The sequence below is a fragment of the Lontra canadensis genome, unplaced genomic scaffold (assembly GCF_010015895.1).
Source record: "Lontra canadensis isolate GAN:19392208 unplaced genomic scaffold, GSC_riverotter_1.0 scaffold74, whole genome shotgun sequence".
Classification (NCBI taxonomy): domain Eukaryota; kingdom Metazoa; phylum Chordata; class Mammalia; order Carnivora; family Mustelidae; genus Lontra; species Lontra canadensis.
The window spans coordinates 10,030,706-10,054,381 of NW_022631068.1; the positions used below are offsets into that span (position 1 = coordinate 10,030,706).

The 23,676-nt window shown below is 38.9% G+C and overlaps 1 protein-coding gene and 1 pseudogene across 1 annotated transcript in view; both read left to right on the forward strand.

Moving 5' to 3' along the window:
* Positions 1-23,676, forward strand: part of BBOX1 (gamma-butyrobetaine hydroxylase 1) — a 60,404-nt gene that overhangs the window by 11,271 nt on the left and 25,457 nt on the right. The window contains exon 4 of the mRNA XM_032881239.1: positions 15,625-15,823. Within this exon, the coding sequence (XP_032737130.1) occupies positions 15,625-15,823 (199 nt within the window). The remainder of the gene's footprint in view (positions 1-15,624; positions 15,824-23,676) is intronic.
* LOC116881470 lies at positions 11,147-11,258 on the forward strand (annotated as a pseudogene).

Sequence of the window (23,676 nt, forward strand, 5' to 3'; positions counted from 1 at the left end):
GTCAAATAGCTGTTTCACGAATGTATTGCTATTTTTTATTTATCTTAGACTTCTTCTGGTGCTCAAAATATTTTTCCTTAACTCTGCCCTAATTTTGTAATCCTGTTGGATTTTTCTTTCATTTCCTTCAAGTTCTTCTTTTGATTAATTCAGGGAACAAAAGCCAACTTTTTATTATTACAGCTTAAGCTCTTAAGCATTATAAAAAGCTACAGCCACCCTCCACCATTAATATTTCTTGATGAATGTAGCTTTGTAGCTTAGCTTTCTCCGTACTATCAGGCAGTAGCAAAATGGAAATGATGCTACACTCAGTTAAGTAGTGGAAAAAACCAGTCATGGGCTGCAGTCATGAATAATATAAGGAGACCTGGCTGCTATTTAGACACTGGAAAATACTTTAATGATTTAAAATAAGATCAGATTTTTAAAACATATTCTCAAGCTGTGCAGTTGGTGGGGTAAAGGGGAAAGTGAGGGGGCCATTTTTGGAATATTGCTTCTATGGCTTTTTGCCTGTAGAATTTGACACCTTATTGTCCTACCATTGCATATTTTCCAAACATTTATACTCCAGAACATGAAAACAAACTCAGCTACGTTTGCGAAGGGGTTTTATTCTTCATACTCAGTGGCCATGTTGCCCCTACTGCTCTTTCCTTAGAGTGAAGAAAGACTTTTAAAATCTGGCATCAAGATGCAGACCACTTTTCCTTGATCTTCCCTTGGCACTAGCTGTTGAACTCAAAAATGAAAAGACCCGTGATGATCAGCCAGAAAAAAACTCTTGTCAATGGACAGCCACAGCTGGAAGGAAAGACATGGATAACACTCATTCCCTCATAAATTTCTATTAAGTTGCACATATATTGGGCATCTATTTCGTGCTGGAAACTCTAAAGAAATACCAAGTTTAAAAAAGACACAGATTCTGTCCTCGAGCATTTATCATGTCTAAGAGGGGGATCCGAGCCATGAAAACAGATATATATATAATATTTTATTTTAAGTGCATGAAAGCCCGCAGAGAAGGTTAATTATAACAAAGAAGAAGGAATTGGAAGAGACAAGAAAGTAATCCTTAGAAGGCAGGTGACACGTGAGCTGGATTTTGAAGAATCATTTTGTCAGGCAAAGATAGTGAGGAAATTCTTGACAGAGAAAAGCGCATGAAGAAAATCATGGATGTGTAAGATAGGAGAGTATGCCTGGAAACTTCAATTTGTTTAATATGGGTTAAGTTAAAATTGTTAAGGCAGCAGAGAAGAAGGAAGGGGCCAAACCATGAAGCAGCTTCATGCCCTACTAAGGAGCTCAGGCCAAAACTCTGCAAAGACGTTTTCTCAACATAGAACTCAGGTATATTCCCTTCCATTCATTTTCCAGGCTGATTCTCTTCCTATAGGGCCAGAGAAATGAGCTCAGTATTTTTATGTTTAAGAAGATTGCTTCATTTTCTTTTGAATGCATTTTTCATCTTCAGTATATCATTCTGATTTTGACCAGATGTATATAATTTCTCAAATGCTTACACTCTTGTGAATATCTTCTTTGCTTCCTCTTTCTCTGGTTGCATTCTCCCCTCCCCCAGTAGATCCTTTTGGTTCTAGGTTTGTATCTATCTTCCAAAAGAGGGTGGAACAATCAGATCCGTGTTGCAATTTCTTGGTCATGGTCATCTGTACTGGATGGGCTGATGTGGGGAGCAGGACAGGGAACAGGGCAACCATAGCATGGCCTAGAAATAGTCCTACAAGAGGCACTACAAGAGAATTTAAGCTAGGGAACGAGCAGAGATGATGGGGAAGAATTTGTATTCAAGAGAAACATATATTGACCAGTAGGATAGGAGGTTGCTAGCTTTGTTCTATATGCTCCACCAATTTAAAAGCTAAATATTGAAACCTAGCATGTAACTGTTTCCAAACATATGAATGAAAACTGAAAATTTAAGACATTGGAAATATGAAGAATTTTATTAATGTAGTTGTATTTTAGCTTCCATGTCAAATTGAAATGATTATACACTCATTTATGTGCTTCACTTTGAGATGCAAAATTCTCAAAATATAATTGATAGAACTAAAAATGAGATAAATCCATATATCGTATGATCTTATACATAGGAACCTAAATATTTGTCCTTTTTACTAACATTCAGTGTCAGAATGAATGCTGGTGTTCCTATCTTTTTGAGTTGGTACTAAAATATTTATGTACTGTTCTCTGACTTTAATAATACTTGTAATTTCAACTTGAGGTTTAAAAGATTATAATTCAAAGAAAATCTTTTTCCCATGGAAACAGTCTACTCACTTTTCTCAGCAGTCCAGGGATTGAGTATACTGCATAGTCAGAAAAGAACATTTCCCCTCAATTTGATATAGCAAACCAAATCAACCCTTGCATTTAATTGGATTACCACCCATAGGTCCACAGCTATAAACCCCTCTTTTGTTTCAAGAGGAATGTGCCATTTCCATAGTGTAGTGGTTATCATGTTTGCCTCACAAGAGGAATGTACCACAGAGGGAGTCAGAACTCTCCTGTAGCTGTTAGGGCCCTCTAAAAATCTCTGTGTCTCTCACATAGTGGAGGGAGTAGGGGAATAGCAGAGCTCCCCCTTTCTTGCTATGCATTTCCTTGAAAATAAAGATTTTTTTCAATTTTATTTATTTATTTATTTATTTATTTATTTATTTATTTTTGTCCATCACCCAGCCACCCCATGGCACAAAGAACAGAGTTGGTCTGGTGCAGAGACTATTTTTATAGAGATTTGTGAAAAACAAAACAAAACAAAACAAAAAATCACTATTTTTTTTTAAATTAGCAAGTAATGAGCACAGTATGTCTAACTCCAACTGCTAATTCACCCATGTTGCTAAGCCTTGCTGCACACTTGACCCATCCTTGAACCCCCAGAGGTGGGAGTTTGCCGTGCAAGTCAGGGATGGAGCCAGGAGGGTATTTGCTTCATATATTACTTGGTAATTATAAAAAAGGGCTGGGAGCTTGTTTTTTTTCAGGATGCCTCAGCCTGCTCCAACTGGATCAGGGCTGCCAGGTCCTTTCAACTTTGGAAAAGCTCTGTGAAAACAGCTACATCGGGGGTGCCTGGGTGGCTTAGTCGGTTGAGTGTCCAACTCTTGATTTGGGCTCAGGTCATGGTCTTGGGGTTGTGGGATTGAGCACGTGTGGGACTCCTCACTTAGTGGGGAGTCTGCTGGAGAATCTCCCTCTGGCCCTTCCCTGGCTCATATGCTCTCTCTCTCTCTCTCTCTCTCTCAATCTCATAAATAAATAAATATTTAAAAACAAAACAAACAAAACAAAGCAACCTGCTGCGTCAGAACAATCAAGCCACCATGTCATGTACCCAAATGTATTCCCTTCCCAAGAAAGACCTATTCGACATCCCCTACCTGCCATTATCCAGGCTCACACTCTGATGCACAGGTGGGAGACAAGCTCCGAGTCTTCGTTTGTTTAAGAAGCAAGTCTCTGTTCTGTTTTGCCTGTACTCTCTGAAATGGACCTACTGAGTTCCAGAGAAGTGTCTTTGGGGTGTTGATGAAATGAATACAGGTATCTTCAATGTCTGTGAGTTTACAAATGGGTATTCATTATTCTTCTGTGCCATATGTATTCCCATGTCTTTTTTTTTTTTTCCAAATTATCTGTCATTTATTAGCCCACTCAATGTCTGCATTGTGCTTGACAAACGGGCATAATGGTTAAAGAGTGTAAGGTCCCTACGTGGATTGTCCCGTCAGTGTATCCGAGGTGGGAGACTAGCAGCTTGAGAAAAGCCCTGCAGGGCCCTCCATAAGGTAGACACCACGGACGTGGAGGCTGTTCCCGCAGCCCTCTGCCTAGTTTGGGATCCCTTCTAAACATTAAGTAAAAACTTCTTCCTTTCACCCTTATCTCCATCCATACTTCCAGCAAGAAAACACATAACCATATTCTCAGAGATAAATATTCAAGAGAAATCTATTTTACAACTGGTTACATGACAGAAATGCAAAAAAAAAAAAAAAAGCCTGTATATCCTTATTCCTTTTAAGAATTCTTAAAATAAGAAACATTAATTACATTCTTTTGAAGAAATCAAAAGATGATTTCTTAATTACTTAACAACTTCCTAAAACAAAGTATCATTGCATCATCCAAAGTTAATGCTAAACAGGACCTTGAAAAGCTGGTGCTAAGGATATTTGAGAGCCTAAAGCAAATATATGTTAAGGAAGAATTATTGCAGGATGTTTCTTTTTCATGTCTTCTCATGGTAAGTATACCACATCCAAAATTAAGGAAAATATACTGAAGATTTTACTTTTGGAAAAGTAATTTTCTATTATTATACTAAAGTAAATTTATTGTTTTCCTTCCCTTTCCTTTCCTTTCCTTTTTCCTTTTTTTTTTCTTTCCTTTTTCCTTTTCTTTTTCTTTCTCATTTTCTCTTTTCTTTTCCAAAGAGAATAAAAGTAGAGTGGGCTTTCTTCAACGAGTGAAAAACTTCAGTTTCTCACAAACTTAACTTGCTTTTTCTTATAGCGCAGGAATGGACTTTATAGCATAACGCAGCTGGACAGCAAATTTTTAATTTATAAATTTAGAAAATTCCAAATGGTGGCAATTTCAAGAAGTAAAATTGGATTACTTTATATGCTGGCTTCATTTTTACGAAACCTACAAGAGTTATATATTTAACCTGTCATCTTTGCTAGTGCCTACACATCAGGAAATTCACCAGTCAAAAAAAAAGAGGACAACTGATTAAAAAAAACAATTATTCTCACTTCTGATTCTACTTTGTTTCTTCAAGATGGCAGACCACTGAAATACACAACTTCACTTCCGGGATAATAGATCTTTCATTACACTTAAATTTCTTCCTTGAAATTCTAATCCCAAACTTCTATATGTGCCCATGGAAAAAATTAAATTTTTTTTTCAGTGTTTCTATCCCGTAGGGGAACAAAAAGTTTCAAAAAGTGATGTGCTATTTATAGATTCTGTTCATTTGTCTAATTTCTAACTTAGTAAATCAAAAAATATAATTTTTAAGCTCTACTCCATTCAAACTAATTTTATTATTATTTATGTTATTATTTATTATTTATTATTCATTATTCTAACTTTTTATTTTTCTCAAAATTTTATATTTTTCTCAATCTGCAGCTTTGCTCTTAATCAAAAGAGCAATATAGCGCTAAAATCAGAGTGCTCTTGAACCTAGGCCTTGTTAGGTTTGCAATTTTGAGCAACTTACTTTTCTATACCCCAAAATCTTTATCTGTATGATAGAGATACCACCTAATTACCTCTAAGTAGTGCCAGGTTGGGTGAAAAGGACTGTCACACTTTTCATATAAACTCCCTTCATCTTTACACCACTCCCTCGAAAGCAATATAAATGACTAGAGAACAGCCCTGAGAGGGGCCTGACATTCTTAAACAGTGTATCAGTTTACAAAGAAATTAAACTTAAAATGAAAAATCCAGAATTCTATTAGTGAAATTCTTTCTCTTTTACTCCCTCTGGCTGTCAGGCTTCTATGGACCTGGCCTGTTCCTATGAACATTGTCCAGAGAAGATTGATATTCAACAGGTTATAAGAAGAAAGGTTTGGGTTGTCCCTCTTGCCAACAACCTAGTTGGAGCTTTTTATCATCTCATTTCTAGATTACTGAAATAACGTGGCCTCAGTTCACACCTGCTTGTACAATCCTGCAGGGTAATCTTCCTGATGCCCACCTTCCTCTCTCTTTCCCTTTGCTCTGCTATCTCACTGCAGCATGATAAAGTCTTAAGTCTTCACCGGAGCTTTCCAGTCATCCCCAAATCTGGTGCCCCCTCCATGACCATGTAGATTTTGTTCAAACTCTGCCTATTTTCTGGATCACTTAGTCCATTCTTTCTGTCTGGCCAGACTTCACCTATCCATTCTGCAAGGCCCACCTCACATCCCAGTGAAACCCTTTACCAACACTTCTACCTTACTTTTATATTATCCTTAAGCCGAATGACAAAGATAAGAAAAAAAGCCCGAAAACAGATCTCATTTCGCTGGTAATACTAAAGGGCAAGGCTGTAACATAACAATGGAAGCACACACATCTTTCAGAAGGAATGTTGTTAGAAAATGTGTTAGGAGAGAAAGCAAAGTGTGGTATGTCAAGAAAACTCTTCACCTGTGAAACAGCATTGTGTTATGGAATGAGAGCAGGTTTGGAATCAGCACAGCTGGCTTTGACTTTGCTCTGTGAACTTGACTGTTTCATAAATGACCTGTACCTCACTTTTCCATATGTTTAAAAAAAAAAAAAAGGCAAGACCTCTCAATTTGGGAATTTGAAGGGTAAATGATAAAACCTAAGTACTTACTCCCTTTTCCCTCCAATTTAGACAACCATGAACATAGATAAACATAGGAGCAGAGGTATAGCAAATAGTGTTTGGGAAAGAATGGAAGAAGAAATAAACAGCAGTGACATGACAACATCTTATGTTGAGTTTCCCTTACATGGAGAATAATCATGTTCTGTTCCTGACTAAAAACATGAGAGTGGCTTAGAGGTGAATTGTTGTCATGAAAAGGATATTAATCGCTCAGATATTGGTTTGAAGTCTGGGCCAAAAATTTATCTACGTGGCAGATAGTTTCCTTAAATAAATTTAAGGAAGTCCATAAAAGGACTGGTCAACTATGAACCTAATTCCCATCAGGGATGCAGAAGCTGGGGTGATCAGCAAACTTTGGGGAAAATGGCTGTGTTATCTATTAGCTAAGAATTGCTACAGATGAGTATACCAACCATCAGCGGACATATTTTCCATATATGAGCTAAATACTTCAATGAAAAAAATCCTTGGCCCAAAGTAGCTACAATCTCATGATCGTACAAAAACAGATAATCTCAATAATCAAAGATAAAGGGATGGTCCCTAAAAAGAACAGTGTGCTCATGCATGAAGGAAGCACAGTCTCTAAGCTCTAACTTTAATAGAGCATAATAGAAGTTTCTAGCCCAGAATAAATTCATCAAAAAGAAAAAAAAAAAAAAAAAAACACCAATTTCTTTCTCTGACATTAGCCCCAGCCAATTTATACAAGAATTATGGGACTGTAGCTAAACTTAGACCAGTCTTAGATGACTTAGCTAAATTTCATTTCCTAAGTTTGGTTTGCTCTATCAAAATCTGTTCTTTTCCAAGTTCATTGACTAAAATATGTGTATTTATGATGAGATGTGTCCTTCCTAAAATCTGATTATTAAAAAAAGAATAAATTCATCAAGCCAAATATACAATGGACAACAAAAAGGGGATTTAAAAGTGATTTGCTTGGAGCAATTAAAAAAAAAATGAGGAAAGCAGAGAAAAACAGCCATCCTGAGGAACAGATGATTTTAGAGAATCCTGCCCCGCTCTTTCCCATCTTAGTTGATACAACTACATCTCTCTGGCAGCAGGATCATGCCTGACTCCTCTTTCTCTCTTTTACTACACATCCAGTGTATCAACAAAATCTACTAGCCCTATCAGCAAAATAATCTAGAATCCATCCCCATCTTACTACCCCCACCACCAACCTCTGTCTGAACTACCGGCTTCATTCGCCGATCTTCTTCCTCACATTTTAAAAACATTGCTCTATGTCCGGCACTGAGCTCAACACCTAATATTTATTGTTCTATTTAATACTAACAACAACCTCATAACAGGAGCATTATATTATAACTATTTTACACATGATAGAAATTAAGTAAGTCGTCCAAAGTCAAAGAGACAATATAGCGAAGACAATGTAGCGAGGCCAAGATTTGACTAAAGAGTATCTGTTCTAGTAAACGCCATTCCATGGCTCTCATCTGGTTGCTGTAGTTTCTGTGGGTTTCACTCTCTGTGTCACTGCAATTATTACACTGGAGAGTCATTGTGTATTTGACTCTCTTCCCCAATCTGAGGCTAATCCAGGGAAATAATTAGTATTAGTAAAGGTGTCATTTATTGAATACCTCCCATGCACTTTGAATTTATTCAGCAAATATTCAGGTGTCTTCCATGTTCTGGAACAGATACTGTTCTAGGTGTCAGGGATGCCATATTGAACCAAACAGAGAAAGACTATCTATAGGGAGCTTACATTCTGTTAGAGAAAGAGATTAATAATTTTTAAAAATACATATATATGGACACACCATGTATAAGATATAAATTTACAAGTATGTCTACAACACATCAAGAGCCATAAAGAAGGACACAGACACAGGCAGATTGGTGGATGTGGTGGAGGAAATGTATGGAAATTCTCTCCTGAGTCCTTCTATTTTTCCACTGAAATAAGAGGCAAAGCTGTCAGCTGAGCATAAGGAGGAGGAGGTAAAAGGGTTGAGGATAGAGAACGTAAGAAATGGTCAGCTGATAAGAAAGAATGAGGCAGACAATAGTAGACATGCAATGAGACCAGTCATCATGGTGTGTTTTCCTTCAGTCAGGTTCAGCTGCTCTGGTTCATGGGCATATTTAATCAGATACGCTGTGTTAAGTTGTTTATAGATAGCATATCATTTAAATTTCATAACAACCCTGCAAAGTCATTTTCATCCTGCATTTTCCGTAACTGGACCGAGAGACTGTATCATTTTCTGACGTTCTTGCATTTTCCGTAACTGGACCGAGAGACTGTATCATTTTCTGACGTTCTTGCAGATGGGAAGTTTCAGAATTCAGGTTTGAGTCACCTTCAAACCTCAAGTTATTAACTTTGACACAATGTTCCTATCAAACCTGTATCCCCATCTCTACACATGCTTCACACATTCTCAATAAACTAGCTTCGGAAATGAAGACGTGACAGACAATTTTTACACATTTTCATTGACTGAAAAGTCAATCTGAGTCAACAGAGTCGAGACAGCCAAAAAAGATTGAGATTTAGTTTGCATAAATGAAAATGTGGTAACGAGCCCACCATGCAGGCATGGGCCAGACCACATCTATAGTACTATGTCTGGTTCAAGACATCAGTGCTGTTGGAGAGTGTCAGCAGACTTGAACACATCATACAATGGAGAACAGAGAGCAGAGCCTAGGGCAGAGCTTGGAAGCCATAAGACATGAAAAACATGGGGAATTAAAAGGCTATTTGGACTTAGAAAGAAAAAGAGCACAGTTCCTTATATACATCTCCAAGACTGTCATATTCTGTGGGATTATGGCACACAGAATTCGGGCCTAAAAGAAAGGTGAGAGAGGTAGATTGTATTTTAGCATAAGGAGGAAACTTGTGACAACTGGAGCTTTCTGGAACCAGCAAGTGCTGCTCCATAGGAAGATGTGTGCAGTGTACATAACTGAAAGTGACCGAGAGGATGTTCCATAACCTTTACATGGATGTCAAAGGGGACACTCACAATAAGAACAGAAGGTAAAACTGAATTTTCTGTTTGCCCTCAAACTCTAAGGAAGTCTGAGATTATCATCTCCCTTCCTGGCACCTTAAGTGATTGCTTTCCTTTCTTCTAAAAACTGTAATCAAATTATTTGTGTTGTTCCCCAGCTCTGAGGAGCAGGAGCTGTGTAATTCTTTATAGATTATCTAAGATCCTTACGCCTATGTCACCTTGTCTATAAAATGGGAACAATACTAGGTAGGACCTCTGTTACAGGGCTTTTGTGACGATTACATTAATTAATCCATCTCAGGTGCTCAGAAGGGCACCCAGAATCCTAGCGGCTCCATAAATGGTCGTTCTTGCTTTTCAAGTACTCATCACCTTTAGAGTCCCTGCCTCATTTTCTCAGGTGTTCTGGGATTCTCCAACGAGAAAGCCACTGTTGTCACAGGGCTAAGCATATAGAATATGCCAAGTACCTAATAGTCCACAACAAAATATATTTCTCTCCTTTCAAGCAACATAAACTTGTGTAGAAGTGTGTGTGTGTGTGTGTGTGTGTGTGTGTGTGTGTTTTAAAGATTTTTTACTTATTTATTTGACAGACAGAGATCACAAGTAGTCAGAGAGAGAGAGAGAGAGAAAAGCAGGCTCCCTGCTGAGCAGAAAACCGATGTGGGGCTCGATCCCAGGACCCTGGGATCATGATCTGAGCTGAAGGCAGAGGCTTTAACCCACTGAGCCACCCAGGCGCCCCTAGAAGTGTGTTTTATACATCCTTGAGGAGGAGACTTTTTGAGTTTGGTGGGATTATCACCCAGGGCAAAGGTTTTATGGATTTCTCTATCTTTTTTTTTTTTTTAAGATTTTCCATTTATTTGTCAGAGAGAGAGAGAAAGTACACACAAGCAGGCACAGAGGGCAGGCAGAGGCAGCGAGAGAGCAGGCTCCCCACCGAGCAAGGAGCCCAATGCGGGACTCCATCCCAGGACCCTGGGATCATGACCTGAGCTGAAGGCAGCGGCCCAACCAACTGAGCCACCCAGGCGTCCTGGATTTCTCTATCTTTTAAAATACTAGAGTGTTCAGACATAATCTCACCTTTCAGGGATTGCCTCCAGTCTCTAGTCCCCATCAGAAAATAAGCGAAGATTTGTTTATGATACAGAACATAATAGTTTTCTGGAAATCTGCTGTGTACCAGCCTTGGGCTCTGTGCTAGAGGGTGGTGGGAGAAGGGAGCAGTAGATGTGAGGAATTAAATATACATGACATGCTCTCCGTCCCTTGCAAAGAAGAACTTGTGGTCTAGTGCAAGAAAGAGAGGTGAAGTCCTGCCTGATGGACCCTGTTTACTTTTCCACTTCATCTGCCACTCTTCTCTTTGCCTGGATTCTAGCCCTAGAGACTCTGAGTTCCCCCAGCAATATAAGAGATTCCCCCTCTTCCTACTGTCCCTCCCACCAAGACACTCCTGTCCCTGCCCTTTGCATGAATGCCCTCTCCCACACCCTGGCCTCTGGCTTGAGAGGCATCTCTTTAGCTAGACGGTTCTTAACTGCCATGTCTAAACAGGTTCCCCAACCCGCTTGCAGTAACTTGGTACTTGCTACAATGTTTGCTCTTATGTATTTGTTTGTTTGTTTCCTTGCTTACTCACTTTTCCCTTCACAAAATGGATGTGCAATCACATCAATTTTATTCACTAATGTGATCTCTTTAGACTAGCAAGGCTTTCAAGACTATACTTTCAGGGATCATTTCTATAGTTCATTACTAGAATCGCAAGGCTTTCTACAAGTATGTGTGGAATAAGTGCAAGATCATTTCAACACAACATGGCAAGCACTGGGCTGGAGTTGTGTTTCAGTGCTGGGGGGCCACAGAAGACAGCCATCTAATTCATTCTTACAGAGCCTAAAGGAGGGCATCTCAGAGGCTGGCTGTGCCTACACAAAGCCCATCCCCCTCCCCACCCCCACCCAGTATTCTGCCTGTGCATGCCACCACTTTCTAACACAGACTGCCACTTGGCTAGAGGGGTTTCTCTGCCTTGGCTTACACATGGAGAAGGTGTCCGAAGGTGCCCAGAGAAGTGGGGTTGGTTTAGGTAGCCTGGGCATCCCAGCTCCCTTGCCCCTGGGTGGGACAACTCTGAAATACAGCCTTCAGTATTGCCAGAAGGCCCAGCAGTTCAATTCGCCATTCATTAAAATGATTTCCAGAGGCTTCCTTTCTTGTCTTAGTTCCCCACCTCCTATTAGTTCTTCCAGGGATCCCTCCCTTATACATTGCTTGCATTCAGATCCTCATCTCAGGTCAGTTTCTGGAATATCTCAGTCTAGAAGAGAACAAGTGATCATATTCTTAAGATATGCCAAGTTCACTAGAGAAGAAGTAAAAGAATATTTGAAGAGACAGGATCCCCTTAGCCCAGGGAAGAGACTCAAAGCCCTACTACCAGCCAGGCATGTTTACTTCCTCGAGGGTGGATTTGGGTTTTGGCTGGACCCCTGCAAAGTACTCACAGGAAGAGATAGTAGGTGATTGGCCGGCCATATTAGCGTATTAGACTTGCTACTTCAGAGCCAAGAGCACAGTTCAGTGCAGGTGGACTGAAGGTTCTAAATCCAAAATAACATATTGCAACTCAGCCTGGTGCCTTCAGGAATCTTTAAGCAAAGAGCTTCTTTGTGTCTTTTCCTTTTTGAAATACAACTCAAGAGCCAGGAATGCGATGCCTAATGCTGAAAAGGAAACGTTGTACAAACTGTTCCTTGAAAGCCAGCATGGAGAGTGTTCATAAATTTTATGATGTGTGAAGCACATGTTCAAGGAAGTATTTATTAGTAGGCCGTAAGTTAAATTAGAAAGGGTGGTTCATGCCTTAAATATTCCGTCATTTTCCATACTGTTTATGTATCCAGACCCAAGTGTGAAATTTAAATTTGCTTTTAATGTGTTCACCTGACCAATGATTTACTCTTGTCAAATGTGTTTTCTCTTGAGTCCACAGTAATTCTGTTCTATGGTTGGGGGAGAACAGGGGAGGTGCTTCAAAATCACTTTTTCAATGTTAAATTTTCTGTGCAGGTACATGAAGTGATTTTACTGGTAGATTTATTGAAACAGTTTATTTCTCCCCGCAAATTAAAACATTTTATATTGCGGATGCTAAGCTGAGTTTAGAAACTGGGTAGTCATAGTACTCTCTTGGAAAATCACGTTTAGCACAACTGAACGGAGGAGTGGTTGGTATTAGGACACAGGTTCTATAATGAGCTGTGGCCCTCGTTTGCTGATTTCTGTAAAGTCCCTGCCGGGGCATGCCAGAATGAGAGCTAGAGCTGGAAAATGGTGAACTTTTGCAGAACGTAAAAGGCACTGTAACCACCCTCTGATAGTAAAATCTTATAAATCTGAAATTACTTACGGTAGAGACTACGCTGTGTGTAGTACTGAGAGCCTTGCTTTATATTGGAGTCTCAGTGTGAATATGGTTAATTTTATACATGGAAAGAGTAATATGTTTATTGAAAGAAGCTAAGTCATTCTGCGACTTTAAAACAAAAAAATACTGTGTGTGCACATGTGTATGCACGCGTGTGTTGTCCTATAATGGGAAAACGAATCATATAGAAACAAAAACTCATTAAAACATGCTATAAGTGGGGGTGCCTGGGTGGCTCAGTCGTTAAGCATCTGCCTTCGGCTCAGGTCATGATCCCAGAGTCCTGAGATCGAGCCCGGCATCGAGCCGGGAAGCCTGCTTCTCCCTCTCTCACTCCCCCTGCTTGTGTTCTCTCTCTCACTGTCTCTCTCAAATAAATACAATCTTAAAAAAAATGTTATAGATGTATGTAGTTTGTGTCCTAAGGAGACCCTCCTTGAAGCCACAAAGTAGTCAAAATATGAACTCAAAGTTTTTAAAACATTCACATTTTGGAAAATGTTTTTTCAATCTGTGTATTCTACTTCCCTGACTCACAGTCACTGACACTCTCTGAAAAGTGATAATGGCCTTAAGTAAAACCAAACCAGCTTGAAGCCCTGAAATACACTGGCATAAATTAAAGAAGTGAAGCTAGCTGATTTTTCAGTCTTGGTTCATTACACAAAAAGTGGACAGCAATGTCGTACAATGAAACCTACTCATCATGTTTTTTCTGCATCTAAAATCCTGAATAGAAACCAAGCTTTATTTTTCATTTTTTTAAATTCCATCATTTCTTGGCTTTTTGGCTCAGATCAAGTGTAGTATTTTTTTTAATTCCAGTATAATTTCAGTGTTTTATTCAAGGTTTATATTTGAATATATAAAGTGTTATATTCAAGGTTTATCTTTAAATACCCATACCTGAGCAAGTTCAGACAAAGTGGTCCTAAGTGTAACTTGCTTTGCTTTCTTTTTTATCTAGTAGATTTCCTTTGTAAGGGACAGAATAAATGATGGACATGCAGACATAAGGCATAAAAATACATGTGACAACAGTATTTCAAGGCACCACTCGTTTATTTTATGCGTAGTTGTTAAAATTATAGACTTTGGAATCGGTTGTCTGGATTTGAGTAACTTGCCCTGCAAATCATTAGCTCTGCGTGATTTGGATGGCTGTTCCCTTCTTTATAACTTGGGAATGCTGAAAGCATCTAGTGGGTATTTTTATTGTGGACATTAAAAGAAATAACATATGGAAAGCACCTAGCACTGTGCCTAACATCTAGAAAGGAGTCAGTAAATACTGACTATTATTATAGGTGGTGAGAATAGTGGTTTTCTACTATGTACTATGTACTATACTAGGCTCTTTGCCTGATCAACAAATGGCCTGCACAGTAAATAGAGTTATGGCTCTTTTACAAATTAAGAGATGGAGGCTCAGAAAGGACACCAAGAAACTATCTAGTAAGATGCAGGACAATGATTCAAATCCAGGCCCCTCTGCCTCCGTTCTTGACCTTATTAATATCCTGGTCCATATGGTACCAGCTGCATGTGGCTGTTTGGCTGGTGGCTAACTAGCTGATGGGAGAGCAGGAGGTGGCCTCCTGAACCTGCAGGCATCTTTTCACTATCTATTGCTACTGACTCCTAAGAAATCCCTGTTGGACATCAAAGAGAAGGGAATGATTTCCAGTCTACAACAACTACACTGGAACACTGATCCATTCCTCATTCTTAAACTGGGAGCTTGGGGCTGTTTTCCATAACACGACATATATTCCCCAGTTTGAGAAGTGAGGCTTGCTTAGGATGACATTGAGATCATAAGATCTCATTCTGTCACTTGTTCAGAAGATTTGCCTTCCTAAGGCAGATTCTTTCTTCTAAAACTGAAAAAATCAAATGGATTAGCTTGAGCTAGGTCTCTCCTGAATGCAGTTGTTAATATCTGAGTTATTTCCCTTGGCAAAATGATATCTCTGTGTTCTGCCTCCTTTGGGGAGAGCCTGGTTTGCAAAGCAAATTATTTTTTCCATTTCATTTCCTTTCTCTTTCTTCAAGTAAACTTTTCTCATGAGCATTTGATCATGAGGAATCAGAAAGCTAATGAAAGCACTTGACTTCATCTACGGTCATGTTGTCATCAAAGGATCTATGCAAAATGCATTTTCTATGCATCCCAGGAGCACAGCTTTCATCTTTTCTTCCCCATGAATAGGTTTTTTTGTTTTGTTTTGTTTTTACTCCAAAGAATGATTTGACCTCAGAGAAAGCTTCTGATCAGGTGAAATAAGAGGAAGACGGAGCTGTACCCACCAAGGCAAACACTCCTCCCACCTCTAAGAATGTGCATATACTATTCTCAGTCCATCATCCAGATTTTATCATCTATTTGGAGTTGAACAATGTGACATGGCCATTAAAATACACAGTATCTCAGTAGAGACGTTTCTAAGCAGAGTCCAGGCAAAGAAGCCCTACGGATATATAGCTCAAGAGCTATCCATGAGCTAAACATTCTCTTGACAAATGAGCTTAGTGAATATATACCTGTCATGGGTTTGGCAGTGGTAGGCAGGAGGTATATAGTAAACTGGCATGGCCCCAGGGAAGAAAAGATAGTAGCTTGAGCAATTCGAATATGACAGAAATTTCGTAAATCCTACGAGAAATGAAAGCTCAACTTCAATGAACTAGTCCCTTCTCTGAGGTTCTCATTTTATATAGAAACAATGTAATCTCATCTGGTTTCTTCTTTTTCTTATTCACAGAATGTCAGTACTGGGGCGCCGAGCTCCAGCTACCCACACTGGATTTTGAAGACGTTTTAAAAAATGATGAACATGCTTACAAGTGGCTCTCCGCCCTCAAGAAAGTAGGCATAGTACGACTCACAGGAGCATCTGACAAACGAGGACAAGTTTTAAAACTTGGGAAAAGGATCGGTTTCCTTTATCTCACATTTTATGGGTGAGTTACCAAAGACTTTGTATTCTGCCACTGAGTATAAAGTTTGGTATATTTCCCAGAAGGAAGAGACTCTTTTGTTTGGAGATAACAAAATTTTCATAATGCCCTGAGCAGGAAGTCAGATGAGAAGACATGTCTAAAAGTGGGATTTCTCTGAGAATAACTGGGATTTTAAAGGATCCTAAAATCCAAAAGACATCAGACATCAAAGCCAGGCTAGTTATAGATGGCAGGTTAGTTTCCTAGGGCTGCCATAACAGAATACTATAGACTCGGTGGCTTAAACAACAGAAAGTCATTTCCTCAGACTTCTGAAAACCAGATGTCCAAGAGGAAGGTGGCTGCAGGTTTTGTTTCAGTGAGAGCCCTCTTCCTGACGTGGAGATGGCCACTCTCTCACTGGGTTCTCACATGGCCTTTCCTGTCTATCCCTGCACTGCTGGTATCTCTTCCTCTTCTTATAAGGACAGCAGTCCTGTTGGAGAAGGGCCCCAACCTTAAGTCTTCATTTAACCTAATCACCTTCTTAAACGCTCCATCTCCAAATCCAGTCACGTTGGTGGTCAGGGCTTTGACATTTGATTTTGGGGAGAACGCCCTTCAGTTCATAGCAGGTAGCATGGAAGACCATGTTTCTCCAAGACTTTTATAAATGCGAAGTTCATTAAAGTTTTACTGCCCAAGACTTGGTGCAAAAAAAAAAAAAAAAAAATAGGGCCCTGGGGAACTGAAAACAGCCACCAGCTGTGTTAAAAAAGATAAAACTAATATGCAGAAAATTAGGTCTATGCACTTCGGCAAGGAACAGGAAATGTATTTGATTTTAACTTTGGAACAAGAAGCTGTTTGCATAAGAATTGCCTGGGAGGTAACATTCATTATGGATAATGAAACTCTAACAACAGGAAACACTTATTTGGAAGTGGGGGGTATGAGTGTATTTCTAAACTGTAGGGTGAACCCTCGTGAGGGATGCATATAATTATTCTTGGGCTCATGGAGCAGAGGGCACTGGGAGTGAAAAGGACCTTTAAAATCCAAAGGTTGCAAAACTGGTAGCACACAGGCTGTATTCAGATATGTTTTGGTTGGCGCACAGGATGTTGAAAGAAAAGAATTAGTTGTCAACACTTAAAAACTGGGAGATTTTACATTAAATATGGATCTGACTTTTCTTGAAAAATCAAATTTGGCAACAACTGAGACTCAATCCCCGCATGCCAGGAGCCTGTTTGGTGTAAGTGGAGGCTGCCCCTTGAACGAGCATGTGTTCACACTCCAGTTGCACAAATTGTGTGTGGTCCCCCCACCCCCACTCAGACCTGCAGGAGCCCTGCCTGCCTTTGAGTTTGCCACCCCTAATCTAGAGTAAGACCCTGTCTGTAGATAAACAGAGAATCAAAAATAACTAATCTCTTGCCCTCAATGATTTGATCAAGTTTATTCATGGCAGAAGACTCTATCGTGTGTAGACTTAGATGACCCCACCGCCACCCCGAGCCCAAGAACTTACTGCTACCATTAGCACACTGTGAGCTACTGAATTTTTATCTTCCCTACATCTGCAAGAATTTAAGCTGTTTGGGGTTCAGTTGGTCAAGCAGCCAACTTTTGATTTTGACCCAGGTGACGGTCTCAGGATCATGGGAGTCTGCTTGAGATTCTCTCTATCCCTCTGCCCCTTCCCCCACTCATCTGCACTCCATTCGCCCTCTTTCACTCTATAAAATACATAATTTTTTTTTAAGTTTAAGCTGTTTTACAGATTGTATAAGTAACAATAGATAAAGAGTTGGAGATAGTCTTGAAATTATTAAGAGCCTCCATCTAATTATTTGTTTTTTATTTATCATTCATAATTTCTGAAATAGGTAATTTCCTCCAGTTCACTGATAAGGAATCTGAATTCCAGAGAATTAAACTATAACCCAAGTTTTCACAGGTAGTAGAAAAGGAACCAGAGTTAGAATCTGGGGCTGCTTTATCCACGGGCTTCCTAATCCACCTCACTATCAATGATATTAAGGAAGAACATGGGGGGATGCTTTTAGTCACCAGAAGTAAACAGAATACTTCAAAATAAATCTCTTCTATATTTTTCTGCTTAGTTTTATCTGCTGACAATGAGATTTTTGTATCTATGCAACACAGGTCACAATTTCACAACAACAGCCAAATTGGAGGGGGGGGGTCACTTTGTTATAGTATCCTAATGCTCCCCCTCACCCATCACATTTAGGGTCAGCTTCTTAGTCCTGATTTATGACTTGAATTTTGTTTTGTTTTATTATAATTTTGCCACTGATCTAATTGATCTTATCTTGTGAAGTTTATTGGAATAAATACTCAAGGTTTGTTGTCAAAAACAAATCAGACCTCCTACTACCGTTGCATTTCCTTTGTCCAAGACCTTTATATCTAACTGGATAGGTTTAACCTACTCAATCTCATCTTCCATGCAGAGGATCACATTTCTTTCCTGAATCTCTCAGATTATACCACAGGCCAAGAAAGGCCTTTCTGACAACCTTACTGCTACTTCTACAACATATTACCAAGATTCTATAGGTTGGTTGGTTTGTTTGTTTTCAATTTTAATTTTTAATTCTTTACCTCAAGAACTTATAGAAGAGGGCAGTTTTGCTGTTGTTGCTTTGTTTTTGTTTGCTTATGTGCTTTTTAAGAGAATGAGAAAAACGAATATTTTCCTGAAGTGATTTCCCCTTTCTGCCTCCTCCCATGTAATGTGGAAAATGATGTTAAAATTTCTGTGACAGGAGATTCAAAAGAAGGAGTATTTAGAGCAATAGTTCTCCACTGAGGTTATACATGAGAATAGCCAGTTTTAAAAATGCTGACACCTGTGTCCATTCTCCATGGATTTTTCAAAACAGGATTTGGATTTGACCTGATTATCAGGAATTTTTAAAACCCTGCAGGTGATTCTTGTGTGTAGCTAAGGTTACAAACCTCTAGTTGAGAAGAGAATTATTTCAAGAGAAGGCAGGTCTCAGTTGGTGTAGAATTTGGGTGCTTTACACTCTCTCAGCTCTCACAGTTATGTACACCAAGTGTCATTTTTCATGCTCTTCTTTGTGGTGTGGTAATGCCTGGACATGACTTATCTTTATAAGAGACTCAGTAGCTGCCTTCAATGTGGTCCTTTCTTTAATAGCTTTGTTTCTCCACTGGCAAAGAGCCTTACTATTGTCCAAAAATAATTGGCAGGTGAGTGAGAGAATGCAATGAATAAATGAAGGCAATAAATAATGGAGAGGAGGGATTGCCATAGATAGAAGGATGGAGAAAGGAAAGTGGGAAGAAGAAGGCTCAAGGCTAATTTTGCGTCCCATGTAGATTTTTCAAGAAGCCTGGTTTCTACTTTTGCTTAAATGCCAAAAATATAAATAGCTTTGGGAAACAAATATCCACCTAGCACTTTCCCATTAAAATAGAATTACTCGTTTGGAGAATTTGAATGCATGGGTCTAAAGTGAGAATTATAACATCTATTTTTGGTTCTTGGCTGTCATCTCAATTGTTAAAGCATTGATTGGATAAACAAAAACAGTGGATCCCAGCATTTTGCATAGTCTTAGCATATAGTAGGTAAGGAATAAATATTTAATGATAGATACACACCTAGATGTTTTCAAAAAACTATAAAGCAGCAAGTGAATACAAAAATTATTAGAGCATTTCATAACCATAAAATTAGATTAAAATACTAAATCAAAATGGTAATAGCTTTGAGGACAAAAGTAGATGTCATTTCCATGTCTATATTTTCTCAGATGATTATCATTATTTTGTCAGTGCATCATCTAGACAATATTTTTTTCATGCAACTCTGTGAAATGCTCAGCAACCTTACTGCTTGATGATGAAAGCTTACCTGGGAGAAAAGAATAAGACTTGGTAAAGAAGCTCTCATTGCCAATTTTGTCCCACCAGAGATAGCTGGTAAGGGGTAATTACAGCACTATGTAATAAGATAACATTTTCAGAAGGATTTAGACCTTAAAGTTGGATCAATATAGTTTTTACAGGGTAGGGTCAAGAGCCTCATCTCATGCCCCTTAACTTCCTCCCCCAAAAATCAATAAAAATATCTTTCTGAATAATTTCTCTTTTAAATTTTTGTTTTTTTTTTAATTTATGTATAATTAATTTACAGACTTATACTTAATCCAGGTGTGCAATATAACACTCAGCAATTCTACATGTTACTCAGTGTGCCTCACAATAAGTGTATTCTTGATCCCCTTAATCTGGTTCATGCTCTCCCCATCCACTTCCCTCTAGCAACCACCAATTTATTCTTTGTATTTAAGAGTCTATTTCCTTGTCTCTTCCTTTTTTTTGTTCATTTGTTTTGTTCCTTAAATTTCACATGTGATATGATATGTGTCTTTCTCTGACTCACTTATTTTGCTTAGCATTTTACCCTCTAGATTCATCCATGCTATTGTAAGTGGAAAGATCTCATTCTTTTATAGCATAGTATATACACTACATCTTCTTTATCCATTCACCTATGGATGGACATGGGCTACTTTCATAGCTTGGCTATGATAAATAATGCTATAATAAACATAGGGGTGCATGTATCTTTTCAAATTAATGTTTCTGTTTTCTTTGGGTTAATACCCAGTAGAGGAATTACTGGATTGTATGTTAGTTCTATTTTTAATTTTTTGAGAAACTTCCATACTGTTTTCCACAGTGGCTTCATCTATTTGTGTTCCTACCATCAGTTTGTGTTCCCACTTGGGTTCTCACCAAGAGTGCATAATTCCTTTTTCTCTACATCCTCACCAACACTTGTTGTTTCTCATGCTTTTGATTTTAGCCATTCTGACAGGCATGAGATGATATCTCCTTGCAGTGTTGATAATAATTTCTTAATTGAAGAAATTATCTGAATTTATGACACAATCTAGCCCAATGGGAAAGAGTCATTATAAACTATACGTTTTCTATATACTGCCATCTTCAATGATTATACCAAGTTAGAATGTTTTCAAGAATGCAACCAGCAGAACAAATCTGAAAGGAAGTATAATCACTATAGATCACACTCAATGTCTTGATTGGTGGTATTATTGTTTTACCCTTCTGTATGCTACATTGTGCAAGGCATTGTGTTAGGCATTTTGTTCTGACCTAGATTTGGGTTTCTACTTTATGGAAAAGTATCTTTTGTCACTGTTGTAAGTGGGCAAATACCAATACTTGAGTTGACTTCATCTAAATAATTGGAGCCAATAAAATTCCATAAAATCACGGAACAGACTGGAAAGCAACCCTGGACTTTTGACATTCCAAATGAGGAAATGTGGCAGTCAATACATGCCAATGGCAGTTAAAAGGCAGTGAAGGGTGATGACCTCCAACATATGAAAGTACAGTAAAGATGGGCAAACATGGCTGCTTGAGAAAATGAAGCCAGGCTCCTCAAAATGTACACAGGCTACCATTGTGTAAATAGGTGTAGCAGGAATAAATGTATATTTAATTAAGGCTTCATAAAGCTGGACAGTCCCTCTTCCCATCCCCATACTAATTCAGTTCAGGTGAAAGCCTTTTTTTTTAGGCTATTCTTCCTCCTTCCTGGCTATCCCACCAAAGAGCGCTGTTAAGGGACAACTACAGCACCATCACTGTCTCAGCTGTTTGTCCAAGATTGTGTTCCTCCCATCCTACTTAATTCCTTTCCTGCATGCATCACCCTTGCTTTTCCTTCTCCTGGCCTTTATTCTGCCTACAGACAGCATATCCTGTCCCAAATCCTCCTCTGTTTTTGGCTACTTTTTGGCCTTTCTTGCTCTTCTCACTTGATATACTAGCATTTTCCCCCCTCCTTCCCAACCACCACCTCTGTGACAGACTCCCTTCATCTGGTAGTCTCTGTAGCTCTAGGAAAGACAACTCTCTCCCAGCTCTGCTCTGTGAGCTGCCAGCACCTCATCTCCAAGCCCAGGCAAATAAATAAAACAAAATAAGCATTTTACTCCTCACCCAAATGAGCCTGTTTTGCGTTCTGAATTACCTATTCAAAAAGAGAAGTGGAAATTCTCCTCTCTTCTGCATATTCATAACATCTAGTAAGGCAATTTCTTTTCTTTCTTTCTTTCTTTCTTTCTTTTTTTTTTTTTTTTTTAAGATTCTGCTTTTAACAGAGATGTATGCAGTGTGGAAGAAAACCACCACCCTGCTGTATAATATCCCTACTGTCTATTTGCTGGGTGACAGTAATGCTTACCGGTCATGGGCTTTTGAAACCATAATTCTGATAAGGAAACACTGAGAAGATCCGATGTTCTTCCCTAAAAGGGCAAAATCATACTCTGAAAATACTCCTTTTCCAACTAGTTGGACAACTAAATAAATTGGCTGGGTCAGGGTTTTGTTATTTATGTAAGTTCATATAAAGGGGTGTGTGTGTGTGTGTGTGTGTGTGTGTACATGTGTGACACAGAGAGAAAGAAGAGATTCAGTGTCGATTTTTTAAAGTATTAACCACCAGTATTGTGTATTAACTAGCTGTTCTGCATGTAACAGGATAAGGCATGCATATCTCATTGCTATCATCGGTGTCACATTGATCTCCTTAAAGGCTGAAATGGTGGCCTAATCAGGATGATGCCTTCAGTACTAGCTCAGTGTCTGACACACAGTGAGCACTCAGGGAATTTTAATAAAAGGGCATATATGCTAAGATATTGAGGCCTTCATTTGGTCAAGAATTCTCTCTTAGCATTGTTGACATTGATAAGCCCTTTAGTGAGAATATTAACCTTGTGAGCAACTCTGAGGGACCCTTCTTCATCAGAAGGTCAAGCAGAAGAAGATACAAATTTCAACCTTAGCTAGCAAGACTGTCTTCTTTTCCAGAACACAGTTGAGTAGTTTCAGATTTTCTTCTTTCTAAGAATGTTTTATTTGCTGGCATAAGCAAATTGCATTAACACATGTAGCAGGGATTAGACTAATAAGAATAATGAGGTGAAAATGAAAAATATGTTTTTCTGAAACACCAACATGAGGAGTAAAATAGGCAGTGGCAACAAGGAGAAGGGATGAAAGGAACTTGGTGGATCTTGGTAGTAGTCAAATTTTATCTTGTGGAGACAAGCATGGAAGCTGTACAATTACGGAATAAAACTTACAAGGTTACAAATTGTAGTGGGAAAATTTAAATAAATACTTTGGAACACTTCATTCCTAAAAACTGGGGGAGGGTGGAGAACCCAGTATCCCAGAACATCTGCACTTCATTACTGTCCACAGAGCTGCCCGTAGGACCAATAGAGAAACACAGCTGAATCATGGCTCCACACTCGCTGTTTGTAGGTGAAAAGGGGATCTAAGCTTTTTGTGTAATTTCCTGGAACTCTAGGATTCTCCTATACTGAGGACTTGCTTCTCTCTTTCTACAGGAACTGTTTTAATACCTGGCATGAAATCTTTAGATGAAAGGTTGCTGGAAAATGTAGGAGGTGACTCCTGCTGCCCAGTTTTGCATCTGCATGAGTGCCTGGCATGTGGGCTTCGTCAGAGGAATAAAATCATGTCAAACCAAAAAGGTTTCTAGTGGGCGGTTTGTCAAATACACCAGCCAGGCCGGTTAAGAATTAACAATATTGAAATGGCCTCTGGGGAGTACAAGAATATATCCTTTCCAGCATTCACTGGATTTCTGCTAGCATTTCTGTAAGCCAGCCCAGCAGCATTTCACACATTTGGTTGTATTAGAGATTGAGGGTATATGAGCAAAAAAATATTATTATTCCTTGGCTTCTGGCCCTTTAGAAATTGCTCCGACCATTAGCACTGCCTCCAAATCTGAC